The sequence below is a fragment of the Solanum tuberosum genome, unplaced genomic scaffold, assembly GCF_000226075.1.
Source record: "Solanum tuberosum cultivar DM 1-3 516 R44 unplaced genomic scaffold, SolTub_3.0 scf00144, whole genome shotgun sequence".
NCBI lineage: Eukaryota > Viridiplantae > Streptophyta > Magnoliopsida > Solanales > Solanaceae > Solanum > Solanum tuberosum.
Window position 1 is genome coordinate 12,791 of NW_006239074.1, and position 19,181 is coordinate 31,971.

Below are 19,181 nucleotides of genomic sequence, written 5' to 3' on the forward strand. Positions count from 1 at the left end.
CAAATTTCATAGGTATAAACTTATTGTTTTCTCCAAGTGGTTTACTCACTTGTAGACACATTTCGACGAATTTTCATCAACAATTAGAACCTAATTTTATGGTTTGAAAATAAGCAAGACGTGTTGAAATAATCAAGTAGTAATTTGGAATTTAGAGAGTCTTCCATTTTTCTATTTTTTAATTAATTTGGCCTTGCCGTTTCCAAATTATCTATATCTAACTAAGGTAGATTTCATTGTGCATGCTATTGATTAAAATTAGGAAGGCATAAAAACTCAATTAGTGTACCCAATAAATATACTTTAATATTTGTATTTTATTATTTATATGAAAATATCATCAACTTATCCTTCATGAATTATTTAATCTCCATCTTATTGGTCGTCACTTATAATTTGTTCAAAGAATAATTCAAAAATAGTAGTAGAGGTAGAGCATTGTCTTGCCAGGTAAAAGTGTAGTACCTTTCATAGAATTAGTCGTGTTCTTATAGTTCTTCTCATATGTTATTTATTTTATTTCGAATATCACACTATTTTGTTGTTATTGTTTTTCTCTTTTATGTTTTCTCCATTGTTCTCTTCTTCTTTTACTTGAATTTGTTACACTTGAGTCGATGGTCTTTCGAAAACACCTCTCTACCTCCATGAGTTAGTGATAAAATTTGCGTACACTCTACTCTCTTCGAACCCTACTTTGTGAGATTTTACTAGGTATGTTGTTGTTGTTGTTGTACTAAACCATATTTCGTGAAAAAAGTGATAACAAAATATTGAGTATTTTTCAAATTTCAAATACAACTTCAAATTGTATTTGAATATTTTGTAATTAAATATTAAAATTCAAAAAAGTAATTTTTTTCTCATTATTAAACAGGTCCTAAAATTGTGTCTTCTAGAGTTTTTTTTTTTTTTTTTATGAATTTATAAAAGGGGTAACTAGCTTCCAAATTTAACAAAATTTTGGTTCACACAGAGCTTGTGACAATAAGATGCTGCCTTGTCCTTTTTCCCTCTAAAAGAAATTCCTTGCTACCAACAAACTCGTTTGACTTTCTCTGCACACATTTTATTTTTTTGATTAAAACAAAATAAAAAATATTTCTTCTAATTCATTACCCTTTTTTCCCGCCTTCACATGCAAACTTTACCTTTTCTTCTCATTTATTTAAATAAAAAAAAATAAAAAATATGTTGGTCTATAAAATTATTAATTAAAGTGTGTTTGTTTGACTACTATTCCCTAAAGTCCTTGGTGGGACTTCCCATATTATACAAACCCCCAAGCAAACATTTGTTTTAGTAGTATTTGAATAATTAATTCTCTTTATCTTAATTTTGTAATATTCCTCGTATTTCTAAAAGTTGAATTACTTGTAATCTTTAATTAAAGTACTAGTTTCAATGATTTATAAATCATAATTTTTTTTTATAAACATAAATTTATATTTTATATAAAAAAAAACTCTCTAATTAAATTTTAAAAATCCCAAGACAAATTTTTACAATTTAATCCAAAATCTGTGATAAAAAATTACGTAGTAAAAATGATTAATAAAAATCTAAAAAGGGTAAAATAGTCATTAAGAGTATGAGTACAACTCATTGTTTAATTTTACATAGATGATATCGACTAAAAACAGTATGAATTTGGACTTGACCTTTGAGATTTTATTATTTTTATTTTTATAAAACAAAAAAATACAAAAGAAAAACCAATAGTCAGATTCAGTCACCCAAAAAACAACGATAAAGACAAAAGCACTCCATAAATGTCCCTCAATTCCCCACCTTGACCCTACTCCTCCTTTCTTTAAACTCACACATTCTCCTGTCCACATCCGTTATTCTTCCATTTTCACATACCCCTTATCGTCATTTCACCTTAAGTTTCCCACCTGGCTGCCTACGTGGATCCCATTTGCCAGGTCACCTCTAACTTTTTCCTAATAAAAAAATATAGAAAACGTAAAATATAGCCCTCTATTCTCAATTTTTTGGTCTACTACGATCACTCGGGCGGAGTTAGGTAAGATCGAGAGGTTTGTTTAAATTATTTCGATGAATAATTATAAAATAGAGAAAAGTATTGAAAATACTAATAAATTTGCGTGAATTATTAATTTTATTCTTAAACTATTGACAGCCTTAAAACTATTCCTTAACTTGATTAACTGAACATAAATATACCCCTATCACTTCTAAATTCTCGCCAAATTTAGGAGTGTTTTCAATATTTTTTTTGATTTTTTATGAAAATTTTTATCCTCCTACAAGAGTTTGATATTACTTGTAGTATCATGAGATATATCTAAGTTTAGTTCGTCAACTAGAAAGTTATTTTTAAGGATATCAATAATTTAGAGATGAAATTAATAATTTATGTCAAGTTCATGTTCAATACTTTTCTATAAAAGTGTTACGAAAATTCTGATTCCGCCACGAATAAAACAGAGGTGTCTTCATCTTCTTTTCTTTTTTTGGTCTTTTTTTTTCAAATTATATTCCTTTTTAACTTCATCAGCCCGCAAAAACAGTAGTACAAAAAAAAAACTACTCCACTCTTTCTTTCTCTCTCTAAACTTCATTTTCTCTCACTATATATCTCTCTCTTTCAAAAACCAAAACCCAAGAACTTAAACAATTCTTGTACCCTGTAGCTAGTTCTACAAAACACAGGTTTTTTTTTTCTGGTTAGATTTTTTTTTTCTTTTTGGTTTCTGGGGTTGGAATATCGGTTGTGAAAGTTTGTAACACTTGACAGATATTGATAAATTTGTGTGTATAGAGTTTCGGGGGGTGGGAGGAGGGGAAATGAATCGAATGTGATGGGAGGAGGGTTTTCGCAGCTGTTTCCGTGTTTTAACCCGGCGGTGAACCGGGGTGAAACGGAGGTGATCTTCACCGCCGGTGAACCGCTTGATGAAACCCTCGGCCATTCCTTCTGTTATGTGAGGTCATCTGCGAGGTTTGTATCTCCCACTCACTCAGATCGATTTGTTTCACCTTCTCAGTCGTTACGGTTTGATGAACCAGCTCCTCTGAGGTCGAGGCAGCTTGGTCCATCGGAAACTGGGTTTCGTGCCATTTCTGGAGCTTCTGTCAGTGCTAACACTTCTACTCCCAGAACTGTCCTTCAACTTGACAATTTTTATGATGATGCCACTGGAAATGATGCTGGTGGTGGTCTTGTGGGTTTTAATGGCGGTAATAATGTTAGGGGCAGTGTTGTAAATGGTTTCGAGAGTACGTCGTCGTTTAGTGCTTTGCCACTTCAGCCGGTGCCTCGAGGCGGAGTTAGCGGCGAACCGTCCGGTCCAATGGAGAGAGCCTTCTTCATGTCTGGTCCGATCGAGCGTGGGGCACTATCTGGACCGCTTGATGCTACCACCGGCTCAGACGGCGGCGGCGGAGGCAACCGGGTTCCGTTCTCTGCTCCACTGGGTGGAGTTTATGTTAAAAAGAGGAGGAAAAAGGGCATTTCGGGAATTAAAAAAGCCTTCTACAGGAATTTCTCCGAGAAGAAACGGCCGTGGGTAGTACCGGTGAGAAACTTTGTCAACGGCAGAAAGGACATTCCGATCGCCGGGGACTGTACACATGATTCGGATATGGGCAGCGAATCCAATGTTCAATGGGCATTGGGTAAAGCGGGGGAGGATCGTGTGCATGTGGTTGTATCGGAAGAGCATGGATGGCTATTTGTTGGAATTTATGATGGTTTTAATGGCCCTGATGCCCCGGAGTTTTTGATGAGTAATCTATACAAAGCTATGTATAAAGAATTGGAGGGTTTATTTTGGGATAGTGAAGATACTAGTAATCCAGAAGGGGCAAATCCAAGTTCAGAAAGCGAAGTGATTGCTGCGAATTCTAGCATACCTGATTCTAATTTAGTACCGGGGGAAACTAATAGCGGGGTTGAAGGAGTAGAAGAAGGTGAAAGTGAGGTGAATTTGCAGCAGGTGGATAGAAGGCCGTCAAAGAAGGTGACTTTTGAGTCAGGGGAGATAGAAGTTAGGAGGAGGAGATTGTGGGAATTTTTAGCAGAAGAGGATCCAGAAGATGGGCTTGATCTTTCGGGTTCAGATAGATTTGCATTTTCAGTAGACGATGCATTAAGTGTAAATAATGCTGGTTCAGCAGTGAATAGGAGGTCGTTGCTGTTGTCGAAATTGAAACATGGATTGTTAAGTAAGCACAAAGAGAGTAAGAAATTATTCCCGTGGAAATTTGGATTGGAAGCTAAAGAGAAAGTTGAAGAGGAGGAGAATAGAGTTGAGGAGGAAAGGACTAGTAGAAATGAGAAGAGGCGAAAGACGGGTCCAGTTGATCATGAGTTGGTTTTGAGGGCAATGTCCAGGGCTCTTGAAGTTACTGAGTTAGCGTACTTGGATATGACAGATAGAGTTCTTGATCGATATCCGGAGCTAGCACTTATGGGGTCTTGTTTGTTGGTTGCTTTAATGAGAGATGAAGATGTGTATGTAATGAACGTAGGAGATAGTCGTGCTATTGTGGCAAAATATGAGCCTGAGGAGGTTAGTTCTACTTCAGAATCCAAAGGTCCACGTAATGGCGGGTTGACTGTTGAGGGCATTGTTGAAGAAACAACAAGTGCCTGCAATGAGGAGAATAAGGTGACAAATGAGGCACCTGTTCAGGGTATGAAGCTGACTGCATTGCAATTATCCACTGATCACAGCACTAATATTGAAGAAGTAAGGTTCCTTAGTCCCTTGTCAGTTACTTATGATGCTTGATTAAATGTCTGAGATTTAATGTGCAGTTGTCTTTTGAAGAAAGTGGTTGATTTAATGTAGTGGCGAAACAATTTCACTTGGATATGTTTCCAAATAGGAACTTTGAAGGCTGGTTTGTCTTGAAGTTGCAACTGTAGAGATATATTATGCATCTGTCTGCCTTATTGTTATCTTGTTGGTCACTAATTCTTGATCTAAGTGTATTCAACTCTTAAATGTTAGGAAGGTTTGCTGGTATACCCATCTGATAAAGACTTCTGTTGACTTCTTCTTCAAGTGCTATTCACTTGTCTTTTCCAATTAGGTACAATTAAAGTTTCTGCTAACCACCTCAACAGATTGTTTAATGAATTAGTTATTGTAAACCACATCTATCCCACTTGCCTCTAAGATATTAGCCATACCACTTGTTATAAACTGAATCAAGTGATGATCAATTTGAAGTTGTAGCATACCAACTCAGCAGATTGTTTAATGAACTAGTTATCATAAACCACATTTTTTTTTTTTTTTGAAAAGGTAACTTAATCATAAACCACATTTTTAGTCACTTATCTCAAAGATATTGGCTGTACCACTTGTTATAAATTACATCCAGTGACCATCAATCGGAGTTTAGATCACCTTGACTCTGAGATGACCATTACTAGCGACTATTTCTGCGATCTTAGATTATGTGAATATGTGTGTCCAGTTTTATATGGCTAGAACAACTTGCTTGGTGTCAATGTAGGGGAACTTTTTTAATCTGATGCTTATAGTTGGTCTGAATTGCCTGCATAACTATGGTGGTTTCTTTTCATGTGCTGCTTTTTGATTTTTGTCATTCTAATGATAATAAATTGATGTTAAAGAAGCCAGTACTTTGCATTTTGAGACCAGCTAATGCCTAGTTGTCATACTAGGAAGAAGACAAAGGATTAGGGAAGCTGGAAAATTAACCAGTATGTGTACATTGACCATGTTAAATGCTGAACAAGAAGTCTAGATACCCTCTTGCGAATTACAAATTGGGTCAAGTTTCATTTGTGCGTTTACTGATATAATCTCTACTACCGGCAATTTACTTCAAAGCAGTATGGCTATGTCTTTCTGCTGATTTAAGCAATAACATTGAGAGCATAGTTTAGGATTTAGGTTTTTAATCAACTTTTTATCCTTCGAGTCTGAAGATAAACCACTATTTCAAATTTAATGAATTATTTGTGATGGCTTGAAAGTAGTGTAAATTAGCTTTAGTCTCTGCAGCTCTTAAGGGACGGCCATAGTGAACTACAAGGGCTCTGCTTCAGGGTTTACTGTTGCCTTGAATTATAGAAATTACTCCTTTATCTGGAATTGAAGCAGTTTGCAGAATGTACCTTCAAGTTTTACGAACAATTTTATGGTGAATCTCTACTGATCTACTTGTGGAACAATACAAATTAACTAATATGAAAACTTAAAAGCTACTAAAAAAGAGTCTAAAGGACTAAAAGGAGAACTCCTGTTCAAGAAAACCAGCATGTGTTTGTGCGACTTAATTAGAGAGCATCTGTTGTACAATAGTTGTCCTTGAGCGAGATTAGTACTAGAATGGGTTACCCCCTGGGAAGTCCTCATCTATTGTACAGTGTACACAGATGAATAGACCTGTTGATGCAATCATGTGAAAGTTGGCTTGCATGCTGATCCTGCTAAGTTATTAATACAGCATACAAGGTTTGCAAATAGGGAGCAGGATGGTATGCTTTTATAGAGTCTGGTTCTTCAGGCTACCTTTCCTAGTATTCTTCACATATATTTAAAAGTGAGTATGATGACGTCTCCCTTTACCTGCCTGCTATGATGTGTATGTTTTTTGTTCGACTTTGTTGTGCTATGTATATTTTACGGTTACAAGACATTAATGATGAAACTAGTCTTCTTATGCTGTTTACTATAATATTACTTGCTATTGCTTATAGCATATGTTGTTCTTCTTATATTTTAACAAGAACTGGTTCTTAAATTGATATCTTTCTCTGATAATTTCAGGAAGTCATTAGAATTAAGAGTGAGCACCCAGATGACAGCAATTGCATTGTCAATGGTCGGGTAAAAGGTCGTTTGAAGGTCACTCGTGCCTTTGGTGCAGGCTTCCTCAAACAGGTTGGTCTTTCACTTCTCATTCTTCATTCTGGCGCCTAATCCCAAAATCTTCTCCTTTGCATCAAATTTCACAGTTTGGAGTCTCATTTTTGCTTAAACTTGGATACAGAATTCCCTCTTTGACATATTGCCATCTTGTGCAACTACATTCATTTGTCCTGTGTTCTGTATGATACATATCTTTCTATTTTTTGACTGCATTTTAATGTGGAGACTTGAATGATTTGTTGCATATTTGATGTACTTCTTTGGATGCACAATTGAAGAGCTACTTACATTTTAAAACATTTTTGTTGCTAGTCCCCCCAACATTTTGAATATATGTTTGTGCAGCCTAAATTCAACGATGTATTGCTAGAAATGTTTCGGAATGTGTACATTGGCAATGCTCCTTATGTTTCTTGTACACCTTCGTTGCGCCACCATAGACTCTGTCCAGGGGATCAGTTTTTGGTACTCTCCTCTGATGGCTTATACCAAGACTTGAGCAATGAGGAGGTGGTCTCTCATGTTGAGAATTTTATGGAGAAATTTCCAGATGGGGATCCTGCTCAACACCTGATTGAGGAGCTTTTATTCCGTGCAGCCAAGAAAGCTGGTAAGTTTTCTGTCTAGTCTTCCTGTTGGGGGTAGAGGTAAACTAGCCTTTCGTTTTGGTAATTTTCCGACCTTGCTATGCATTGGAGGTCGTGATGTTTATATATTTCTGAGCCACTGGAGTTTTTGCTATGAGAATTTTATCTGCCAATGCAGTCTCATAATTTTTGGTTCTCATAGACAACTCGCTGTTTCAATTTTTGCTCCTTACCCCATGGAGAAAAGCCAAAACTCATATCTTCTGCTAAATAGTCCAGGCATAGTTAGAAATAAATCAATTTCAGGCCTGGGAAGTTCTATCCTTTTCCTTTGCACTTGCATTCTGCAACTTTTGCAGTTGTGTACTGGTCTTTTAGGTTGCGTTTTCTGAAGTGTTCAAAATGATAAGTTTGCAACTCAGTTCTTGAGTTTTAAGGAAGCGTTGTTGGGCCTGTTTTTGCTATAAAAAAAAGTTTGATTTTTTCTTCTTTAAAACTGATTGTTAGTGATTACAAGGGATCAAGTAAACTATATTCTTGATTTTGTGTTATTAGTACACTAATTGATCTTATCCTTCCTTTCCTTCTGCTGCGAATGGTCTAGCTGTTTTTGGAAATTTAAGAAGCTTGAGTATTATATTGGCTTTTGTGACTGTGTTTGCTATGCAGTTGTTTAGAATTCTCTTCTCCTCTGCATTTTTTTTTGGTTAAAAAAGAATGCATGCTCCCTGCTCACGGAGCATTCTGTTAGAAATTTCCTTCATCCTTGTCTTTTTTAAAAAAATGCATGTTTTGAATATGTTGCATTGTTGTAAGTTAAGTGCAGTTATTTTCACGGGCATGCTATGGTTGTGATCTTAGTCATCTTTCACATATCAACTGTGTGCACTCTTGGGTTTCTGGGACACGATCAATGACATGCTTATCTAAGCTTTGTAATGAATGTATGACTAGAATATGAAGACTAATATTTTTCTTAGGCTCCGTTTTTCACAATAGTATTCTTGGCAGCTTCATTCTACTTGTAGGATTTTATAACCAATAAAAAGAAGTCTATTTTAAATACGGAGAACCTTGGTTTCATGGTTATCTTATGGTTGACCTTCTATATGATTTTTTTTTTTTTTTCTGGTTATGACATGCCAGATACCTGTTCTCAAGCAGATTTAATTTCGTCTGCAGGAATGGAATTGCATGAATTGCTGGATATCCCTCAAGGGGACCGCAGGAAGTACCATGATGATGTTACTGTTATGGTGATATCTCTTGAAGGAAGAATTTGGAAGTCGTCAGGGAAATACCTCTGAGTTTTTACAACTGGTGGCATCTGTGCAACAATGATATCCATGTGTAGTGCTGCTGCCGTTTTGATCCTGAGTTGAGATCTTGGGATAAGTGGGGAAGCTGGGTAATCTCCTAGTTTCTTGAGAGGAGCCATGGTGGTTCCCCTGGATCACCAGAATTGGAGTTTTGAGGATCATTTGAAGTCAACATATGCACAGTGGTCTGCTTATCCTCTTGACAAACAGCCTAAACTAGTGCTACATATCGGGGAAGGCTCAGTGTAGCGCATTCGCTACACTGAAAGTAGAGAACTTAAGTAGAAGAAAGAAACAGGATCTTTTTATTTATTTTCTTTTCTAGATTTTGCATAGAGGATACTTTCATTCATTCAAGTTCATTTTCTTTTTTAGTCCCCCCTCATCTCTACTTTTTTAGAGCCCAAAGAAATGTTTGTAATCAGGTTGGTGGCTTAGTTACAGAGGTTTAGGCGAGAGAATCTATGTATTTTGGAGGTGGATTTCCACTTACAGAAGAGAGAAATGTTGTTTATATCCTCCTTGTGTAAAAGTTCATCTTACAAATGGGGCATTGGCAAAGAAACACTTCGATATCTTTATGCATATAGCTTAAGTACTTTTATCATAATTATTCAGTTTACCCAAAGTACATCAATGATCAATCAAGTTTAATTAAAGGCATAATCCTAAGTAAAAAAAAATGATTTATGCAGTTGCAGCTGCCTTTGATTGGACCCATAACACTACATCTTCACGAGTCGCGATGAAGAAACCGGCCTTCTCTTCACTCTGTTTGAAAGGAGCAGCAAGCTTCTCCACATGAGAAGCAAAGGCATTTGCCAAACCCTGTGAGAACTTGTGAGTACCAGCTCCTGTGTTTGCTGATAACACTTCAGGCAAGGGCTCTTCACTCTGCACAATCTTAGCTAGTGTTCTCATCCATTCTTCAAATGCAGTTTGAGCTGCACCAACAGATAGTGCTCGTACGTTCAATCGCCATTCTTCTGGTGTCTTAGTATGTAAACCTGGGTATAGTCCATATACAGTTCCCAAGTACAGAAGCTCGTGAGCCCTCTCTGCGAGATTTCTCTTTCTGCATATATCAATTAGACAATTACAGAAGGGCCTTCTAGCATCATCTGATGTATTAGTCAGTATGGACCTGAACTCTTCTTTCACAATGTCATAGCTAGTGCTCTCATCTTCTAACATCTTGACAAAGGTTACCAATCTTGGGTTAGCTTGTTGTAGACAAGCAAGGACCTTATCTGCATCGTCGCCCTTGCAATAGGACACAACTGAGAGTAAGCATCCACAAAGTCTGTCATCTGGCTTGACTCCTCTTTGTACTGAGATTTCAAACACCTTAACCAAATCATCTATCCTCTGTGCTCTACCAAAGCACTGAACCAAACAAGTGCATCCCATAACGTTAAGCTCGATACCTACTCTAGACATTTCCTCAAACAAAGCCATAGCTTTCTCTGCATTTCCTACGCTTCCATATATGTTCAGCATTGCTGTATAGCTCCAGCTATCAAGTCTACAATTATCCGACTTCCTCATATCATGAAACAACGTCTCGGCCTCTTCCTCCAACCCAAGATCTGCACACATACTCAACAATGTATTGTACAAAATGAAGTCCATAGGCCATCCATTAGACTTCATTCTTTCCCAAAGATCCAAAGCATCTCTAGCCCACCTTGCCTTCCCATAAATCTTGATCAATGCTGTTAACGTCTTCGCATCCGGGGTAAGCCCTGAATCCACCATTTCCTCAAACAGACTCCTTGCCAAACCAGGCTTCCCAGCCTTACCCATTGCCTCTAACAATGTATTATACACAACCAAATTAGGCTGCACTTCAAGTGCCTTCATCTCTTGCAACACAAACCTAATACCATCATAATCCCCAGCTGCACCAAACACTTTAGCCAACACAGCAAAAGCAACAGGGTCTGGAGTCCATCCACTAGCCCTCCCTCTCTCATACAAGCTCATCACCTCCTCAACCTTCCCCAACTGAGCATACACATCCAAAACAGCAGAATAAGTAACTTCATCAGGCATCAAACCAGTCTTATACATCCTCTCAAACCACTCAACTGCCTTATCAAAAAGATTACACCTTTTAGCACAAGTAATAATAGTAGAATAAGTAATGTTATCCAGCTCAATCCCACTATCAATCATCTCAAAAGCTAATTCCTCAATCTGCTGAAACTGCCTCCCAAACCTCAAAGACTTCATAGCAACATTATAAAAGATAGTTTCAAGAGGAAACAAATTCCTAGTCTTGATCCAATTGAAGAAAAAAATAGTCTTTTGCCATGGCCTCAAACTATTAAGCACCAACAAAGCATTATCTCTAGTGGGTGGATGTGGGATATCTTCAAGAACAGCCAAGAAAGCATCATCAGAGAAATGAGACTCACTTAACCTCCTAGCAAAATTCTTAAGGTCTCTAATTTGAGGATTGTAAGAGTAAGAAGACCTTTTCTGCCTCTGTAAAGACAAAACAGAAGGTTTAGGCCTTGTGGGGTTTACCCAAGTTGACTTTGGCTTAGAAAGAATTCTTGCTTGGTTTGGTGGGTCATCAAGAATGGTGTTGGAAAGTGGCTTTAGTTGTTCAGAAAGAGAGGGCTTTTTTCTTGAAGAATCTAAATCAAGATTTGGTTTTGGAGATTTTGAGGTGGAATTGCAAAGAATAGTGAATCTTTTCAGGGACAATCTTGATGATTTGGTGGAAGAAGAAGATGAACCATAAAGAAGCTTTGTGTCTGAAGTGTAAGGTATGCTGCAATGGATGTCTAAACCAGTAGAGAATTTTGCAGCCATGGCCAAAGAGTTTGGATTTGGAACTTCAATGAAAATACATCTATAAGAAATTTTGTGGATATTTTGACACCTTATCTGGATTTTCAGTGATTAGTTGAGTCTTGGTAAAACCCCTAAAAAGGGCTAAAACCCTACTTAGATCTTTTCAAGAAAATTAAAATTTGGATTTCTAATACTAAATGGGCTGATAGGTGAATTTGCAAATGGACCAAGTAGTTTTTCTATTGGGCTTTACTTTCTTTTCTATGAAAAATAAAGAAAAATCTAAAAAATCTACACTGATTATGAACCGTTAACCGCTAAAGAAGGGAACATACCATATTCATGTCATTAGCGATAATAATATGCTTAATTTTATTCTCCATTGAATAAAATTAGGATAGGGTTCTTTTCATAAAAGTAATTTGAAGAAAAAATAGAGAAGAGCGAACAATTAGAAAAATGGATTAAAGATTTAATTTACGGAGATATGAGTTCCACTAATATTAACCTAAGCTATTTGTATGAAAAATAGACAAAGATCAAACCTGATAAGTTTTTGAATACTTAAAGAACTAAAATCGGTAAGTGTACAACTAAGAGACTAAAAACGGTAAATGTTTAGTTAAGAGACCAAACTTGATAACACATTTTAAATAGTTAAAAGACTAAATTCGATAAATATATAATTAAAAGACTATTTTCTCATTCTTGGTAAAATCTCTAAAAAGGCTAAAACCCTACTGGATCTTTTAAATAAAAAATAAAAATTGGAACTAGTACAATGGATTTCTTATACTAAATGGGTTGTTAGGTGAATTTGTAAATGGGTCAGTAGTTTTCTTATTGGGCTTTACTTTTTTGTTGGGTTCGAAAGTGATTAGAGCGTCATACGAAAGCTTATAATTGCAAATCAAGATAGTGATAAATTAGATGACAAAAACTTCTGCTAAGACATAATATTATTATATGTTATGAGAATAGAAATCTTCAATTTATAGATCTTCAAACTTTTCCTCTAAGGAAAAAATAAACCAAATATGGAAGAAAATTATATTTTCCTTTCGGAAAAAGTTCAAGCATTTATGGTAATACTTTGATTTTCCTTCCACAGAAAAATAAATTTCAAATAAGGTAAGAAAATCAGGGCAAATCCTAACACTTTTGAGGACCCATTGTTTTGGTAAAAAATAGCCTAGTTGGTCAATTTTCGGACCACTTATTACTTCATCCGTTTCAGTTTATATGATATATTTGTCTCGACATTCAATTTAAGAAAGAAAGACTTTTGAAACTAATGTACCAAAAGTCAACTTTTATCAAACAATCACCGCTACCAACGATCTCTACTGTCACCGTTTTCTCTAATATATTTTGTGAAAATGATATTTAATTAATTTTATATTTATTAATTTTTAAATTAATATAAATTATGCATATTCAGATATAAAAAAAAAACTATGTTAGTTATGTCCTTCAAGATCAACATTGATAAAATTTGCTTAATAAAGGACAAAAAGTTAATCAGTCATGATCACTAAAAAAAAGGTCATCATATTAATTGGGCAACTACAAAAAGTTAAATGAATATGGTGGAATGATGTCAATTCAAATGATATTAGGATTATTGGTGGGAGCTAGAGATCTCTTGATTTGACAACCCTAATTACACTCAAGTTAACACTTAATTAACAACCACATCATTTATTACACAGGGCGAATATATCAGAAGGAGCGGTACAAGAAGTTCATTTAAATTCCCCTCTCTCTAAAAAAATAATTATATAGTACATATATAACTAAAATTATATATGTAATAATGATTTTTCTTGAGTATCCTTGATGAAAATTATGACTCCGTCATTAGTATTACGACTTGGATCATAGCTTCCTAGACAGATGATTGGAATCAATATAACTTTTTAGTCAAACTTTTAGTATATATCCAGAATGATTACAATGAAAATCAAATGGAAACAGGAATCGTTGAATTGAAATGGTTTTGTACCGATATGGGTTGTGGTGCAGTGGTGAGATTGTCTCACCCACTGTCTCACTCTTAATCAGAGGTCTCGGGTTTGAGTTTTGGATATGAAGAAAATCTTGTTGGGAGCGTTACCTCCGAATGAGCGCTGCAGTGTACGATCTAAATTTAATCAAAACTTCAATATGACTCCGAAGACCAAATGAAATTTTTTTAGAAAAAAAGAATTGAAATGGTTTAGTGAAAATAATAGTAGTAACTAAGTTCTATTTTCAAAATGTTTGACAAAACAAGTTATTTTTAATTTTAAATTGCCTTTGTCGTTATTTTGCAAAAAGCAAAGAGCTTAGAGTCCAACATTATATTCATAAACATATGTAGTAAGTATTAAAATCTCACGTTTAAATACAAATTCAGAGAAACTAAATAATTACTTAAATAAATAACAAAAGAATTAAGAAATAATTAAGGTGACATTTTAGTCAAGATTTGCATAAGCATGATTATTGATTCTGATGACTATATAAGGACAAAACAAATTGTCATTAGACATATCAACTTAATTAATTATAGTATTTTCTGATTTTTCTCAAAATTCCATGAAACAACCTCAAAATTGTGCTTATGACTAATCACATTAATTAATTTAATATAGTCTAATGAAGACTAACTTGCCGACAGGAGGTAAACATAGGTGGCCTACATGGAGGATGACGTGTAGGAGATTAGTGGTCTAATTAAGTCATTGGCATTAATAATTACAGTTAGACTAATTCTAATTTCACAAGTTGAAATCATAGGGAAAAAAATAGAGACTAATTGTTAGTATGATAACTTGTAATTTTTTATTTTTTTTAAAAAAGTTATTATATTCGGTGTTCGATACCTATATTGGAGTTCGATGGTACATGCACATTCATATATGGATCAGACATATTTCCACCTCACAATTGTCCAATTTCTTGGTACGTGCACATTCATAGATTAGACGTATTTCCACCTTGCAATTATCCAATTTCTTGAAAGTCAGGCACTGATACCATGTGAAATTACGTCTTGAGTCTAACTCATACTCTAAAAGTCAGCTCAAAAATAGAAAAATTGTCCAAACTTTATAAAAGGTGCCATAGTTCAATTCATTCACCAATGTGGGACATACTATTCATCACCTAGCAATAATATAGAGATTTTTTTTATTAAGGGTGTGTGGAGAATGATTTTCAAGGAAAATAAGTTCTTTAAAATGAGAAAAATAACATTTTTAGCTAGTGAAAATAAGATAAATAAATTTTGACATTTCATATTTCATATTGTCTACTCTCCAATACACCCACCCACTCATAGTATCTGTCTAGACTATATATAAATAATTTTTGGGGACAATATTTCTGCTTACTTATCTAACTCTTGAAATTAAATAAGAAAATCACTTAATTTTCGTGAAAAAACATTTTCCTTCGTATCAAACACACCCTAATTATTTATTAGCTTGACTCTTTTAAATTAATCATATGCATTTACCAATTACCAACTAATAATATGGATTCACAACATCATCAAAGAGTTATATAGTGTCACATATTGGAATTTATAATATTCCAACAACCCAATTTCTTTTAGCTAAGCACAAAAATGACAGCTGAATTTATTTTTTCCAATAATGAAATAGTAGCCGTTGGTTGTAGACAATAATTCCCATTTGCCACCATGAGAATGAGACACAAATCCAAAATGGCCGAAAGAAGGTGTAGACTTCTAAGAGAATTGAGACAAACATCGACAAGGAAATCGAAAGGCATGTGAATAAAATCATAATAGACATCCAATCTGCTAGTGATATTATCTGCTTTGGGCATAGACCCACACGACTTTAAAACGCGTCACTAGTGGGTAAGACCTGCTTACTTATATATCCAACAGGAATAAGCAAGTCTTACCCATTAGTGACACGTTTTAAAGCCGTGCGAGCTTAAGCCCAAAGTGGACAATATCACTAGCAGACTAGTCGGTTACATAATTATTGGTTCTAAACTAAATTATGTATAGATATTTAATCGATTTCTTAAAATAAAATATACAAAATTTAACCTAAAACTATTGGATTCGTCGGAATCAATACCCTCTACCCTACCCTAGCTCCATCCCCGTGTGCTTCTACTATTGTTGATGCTTTAATATTTTGTTCCATTATGATTTGATGATCAATGACATCACTATATATCTTGAATTGACCAAACTTTTTCTATTCTACGTTGGATCCCTCATTCACACTAAAAATTCTAATATGAAATTCCAACTCTAAAATATTTTTGGTACAATTTCAAGTGTCCCCTCCTCATTTTTGTCCCTTGGTTAAGACCAAAAGAGTTGTCTACGTACGTACTGCACTTTTAATTTATTTCTTTTCATTCATTCTTCCTTTTTTCATCAACTTTTTATCTCTTTAGAATAGTGGAGGAAGCACATAGTTTTAAGTTCATTTTAGAAATAGCGAATGTTAATACTGTTAAAATAAAATTTCCTCAAGGAATATGATATTCAAGGTGTAGGATTATACTACTTTATTTGTGTGTTCTTCAAGAATTTAATTTTCTTAATTATTGTATTCAAGGTGTAGAATTATTACTTCTAATTAGGCCGAGTCAAGCAAAACAACGACGACGTAAAAGTGTTTTTATTTACTTTTGTTCTCTTTTACTTGTCACATTTTTAGTTCTCGAAAGTCAAATTCAATGAACTTTGACCAATATTTTAATATTTATTTTTTCATTATATTAAAATGGAAAGAATTACAACTTGTATTATATTATATATAGTTTTCCACCAACTAATCTAAATTTTAAATAATAATTGAATTATTGTAATACAATTTAACTTCAAAAATCAGTCAATTAAATCTCATAAAATACGAAAAATAACAAATAAAAAGAAATAAGGGAGTACTTTAGACAAAGTTCCTATATAAAAAAAAATTGTTCAAGTTTTTATTTTCCTTTGATTTTTTCCTCTTCATTTTTCATTCACGCCAGATAGATTAAACGCAACAATTTTTCCACATAATTATAGAGAGTGGAACCCAACAATCTCTTTCTTTTCCTCGCATCTCTTATCTTGTGATATGCATGACCAAAAAATTGTTCTTATATTCATACAAGAACAAAATGTCTATTGGCTATAAACAATTGTAGGCCTATATATTGTCTACTTGTCTGCCTAATATGAAGTATGTAGTAGCTAATATATTATTATTACTTACCTCTCTTATAGTCTTTCTTATGTATATTATTAATTGGTCATGTAACACATGTTTCTCATTAGGTAGATTATTTTACTACTTGACTATTTCCACCTTATACTTATCTTTAATAAAAAAAAAAATGACTGAAGAGTTAATTAAACGTGAGTGCAACAAGTAAACTTAATTTAGTTAATAGTGGATTATCTATAATAGTGTAAAAGTTTTTTGTTTGATATGAATGAGGTCACCTCATAATTATATCGTATTTTTAATGGCTAGAAGAACACACGTCGTTCAAAATTTGTGTGCTTGTTCTATATAAAATTAAGTAGAAGATCTCAACTTCTTATATCCCTTGCAATAGAAAAGAGGTAAAAAGAAAATTAAATTAATGATCTAGTGGTCATCATCACATTTTCTTCTTACTTTCTGCTTCTCAATAATAGAATGACTAGAATAATCAACAAAAATAACTATGTCTTAATTCAAATAATTTTACCTCCAAATGTGTTCCCCTTAAAATTTAAATCTTCTTTCTTTCTCCTCTCCGACTCATATTTACGAGATAATAAAATATAACAATAGATATATGAAAAATTAGTTCGCGTTAAAATGGACATACATAAAATAATATCAAAGGATATTACGTTATTAATATTCAAACAAATTTCAATAATATCATTATCATTGTTACAAATGTACGAGGTCGAGTAACTTCTTGATCCTCCACTGGTACTTCTGGATTCAAAGCAGCCGTCATTAATGTTGCTTTTTTAGAACAAAAAAAAAAGTTGTAGACAAGAAAATATTCCTAACTTGCCAAACTCAGTAATTATGTACTTGCCTTGTCCATATATGGAAACTGGAAAACTAATTTGTTCTTTATATAAGCAACTTTAATAACAATTAAGGGTAACGGCTTGCAATTTAGAAGTATGTCAATATAATCACAGCTAGGATTATTTGTTTATGACTTTTTATATAGTTCACATTAATCAATAGTATTGGTAGTTTTATTTTTTTGGTCTGAAAAGGGTTTTATAATAAACATCCAAATCTCTAATCTGAACCATCTTTGTGTTTGTGTGTTCTTTTTGGTGGATAATGAGATTAGGGGACCTTTATAAAAAGATGTGTTTATATTATTAAATCTAACAGTTGTAGGTGGTGTTAGAATTTGCCCTACATTTTTTTTATAACATGGTCATTTAAAGAGTTTTTGAGAGATTTTTCTCTAAATAGTTTTTATTTTTTTTAATCTTTCTTTTATATTATGTCGATGAATTGATCAAATTATATTAAATTATTAAGTTTTTTGATATTGTTTTTTTTGTCATCTGATTGATCATCGTCTATCTTTGCAATGATTAACTTTTGCATACGCTCCAAGTATTTTTATCCCAACTGATAAAATTTGCTGATTTTTGAGATGCTCACTCAATTAATAGTTATCATCTCCAAAAAAATATTTTTCTTCTTGCTTTTAATTTTCTTCAATTAAGAAAAATTAGTGTATGAATACTACTTCTTAATTGAGTAATCAATCTGACAAATTAAACCATCATAAGCCACCTATTACATCCCAACTTTATATTAAAGCCTTAAGCCACCTTTTTATCTCATGCACAAAGTGAAATACTTCCATTTATAATTTCCAGTAGTTTAATTTGTATGCTAATCTCTCCATCGGCTAATCCCTTTTTAGTATCATTTGTATGATTATTTCTTTTGATGTTACTTATATATCTAAATATAATTTTACATTATCATTGTATCTTAATCAATAGTCCGTAGCAAAATATTTGTCTTATTTTTCAAATTATAACTAGGTCAGTTAGTGCGAACAATTCTTTATAGTTTAATAATCACATGAATTCGTCAGTATAAAATAGGCAGAAGTACTCATTACCCCCCTGAACTTGAAGCTTTTTATACAGTGTACACCTAAACTAAATTTCGTTTTAATTACCCCCCCGAACTTGTTTATTCCTCCGTCGCGTACACCTTTTTCGTCCACCTGGCGTAGAAATTGACAACAATCTCTACTAGGCGCGTGAGGAAGTGATTTTTTGCCACATCATAACGCTACAGCGATAAAAAAAACGTAAAATCTTCATTTTTCTTTAATATTTGGCATATTTTAAACGAAAAATAGGGTAAAATGTAAATGAAAAGTAAAGGAAACAAAGATTAACACTTACTTGGTAAGAATTTCAGACAAATTTGAAATTTAATCGACCAACTTCACGTCTAGAAAAACCCAAATCCAAAAGGAGTTCCGCGAAATCAGCCCTTATTCAAAAATAACTTTTAAACAATGAATTTTAAATTTAAGAAATTTATTTTTTGCAATATTAATTTATCCAGGTG

At 33.8% G+C, this 19,181-nt stretch overlaps 2 protein-coding genes across 2 annotated transcripts; one reads left to right on the forward strand and one right to left on the reverse strand.

Annotated features, from left to right (window-relative positions):
- The first annotated feature begins 2,541 nt into the window (after positions 1-2,541).
- LOC102591363 (protein phosphatase 2C 29-like) lies at positions 2,542-9,305 on the forward strand. Its single transcript, XM_006352777.2, has 4 exons — positions 2,542-4,721; positions 6,780-6,893; positions 7,227-7,491; positions 8,651-9,305. Exons 1-4 carry the CDS (start codon positions 2,829-2,831, stop codon positions 8,773-8,775), a joined length of 2,397 nt encoding a protein of 798 aa, XP_006352839.1. The 5' UTR covers positions 2,542-2,828; the 3' UTR covers positions 8,776-9,305.
- A 63-nt stretch (positions 9,306-9,368) lies between these two features.
- LOC102591024 (pentatricopeptide repeat-containing protein At5g46580, chloroplastic) lies at positions 9,369-11,732 on the reverse strand. The gene has a single exon (XM_006352776.2). The coding sequence runs from the start codon at positions 11,608-11,610 to the stop codon at positions 9,475-9,477; it is 2,136 nt and encodes a 711-aa protein (XP_006352838.1). The 5' UTR covers positions 11,611-11,732; the 3' UTR covers positions 9,369-9,474.
- Between the last annotated feature and the right edge of the window lie 7,449 nt (positions 11,733-19,181).

Excerpts from the sequence above, each read along its gene's own strand:
- LOC102591024 (XM_006352776.2), bottom strand. The coding sequence starts at position 11,610 with ATGGCTGCAAAATTCTCTACTGGTTTAGACATCCATTGCAGCATACCT.
- LOC102591363 (XM_006352777.2), top strand. The coding sequence starts at position 2,829 with ATGGGAGGAGGGTTTTCGCAGCTGTTTCCGTGTTTTAACCCGGCGGTG. Across the intron at positions 6,894-7,226 it reads GTGCAGGCTTCCTCAAACAG|CCTAAATTCAACGATGTATT; the intron begins GTTGGTCTTTCA and ends ATGTTTGTGCAG. Across the intron at positions 7,492-8,650 it reads CCGTGCAGCCAAGAAAGCTG|GAATGGAATTGCATGAATTG; the intron begins GTAAGTTTTCTG and ends TTTCGTCTGCAG.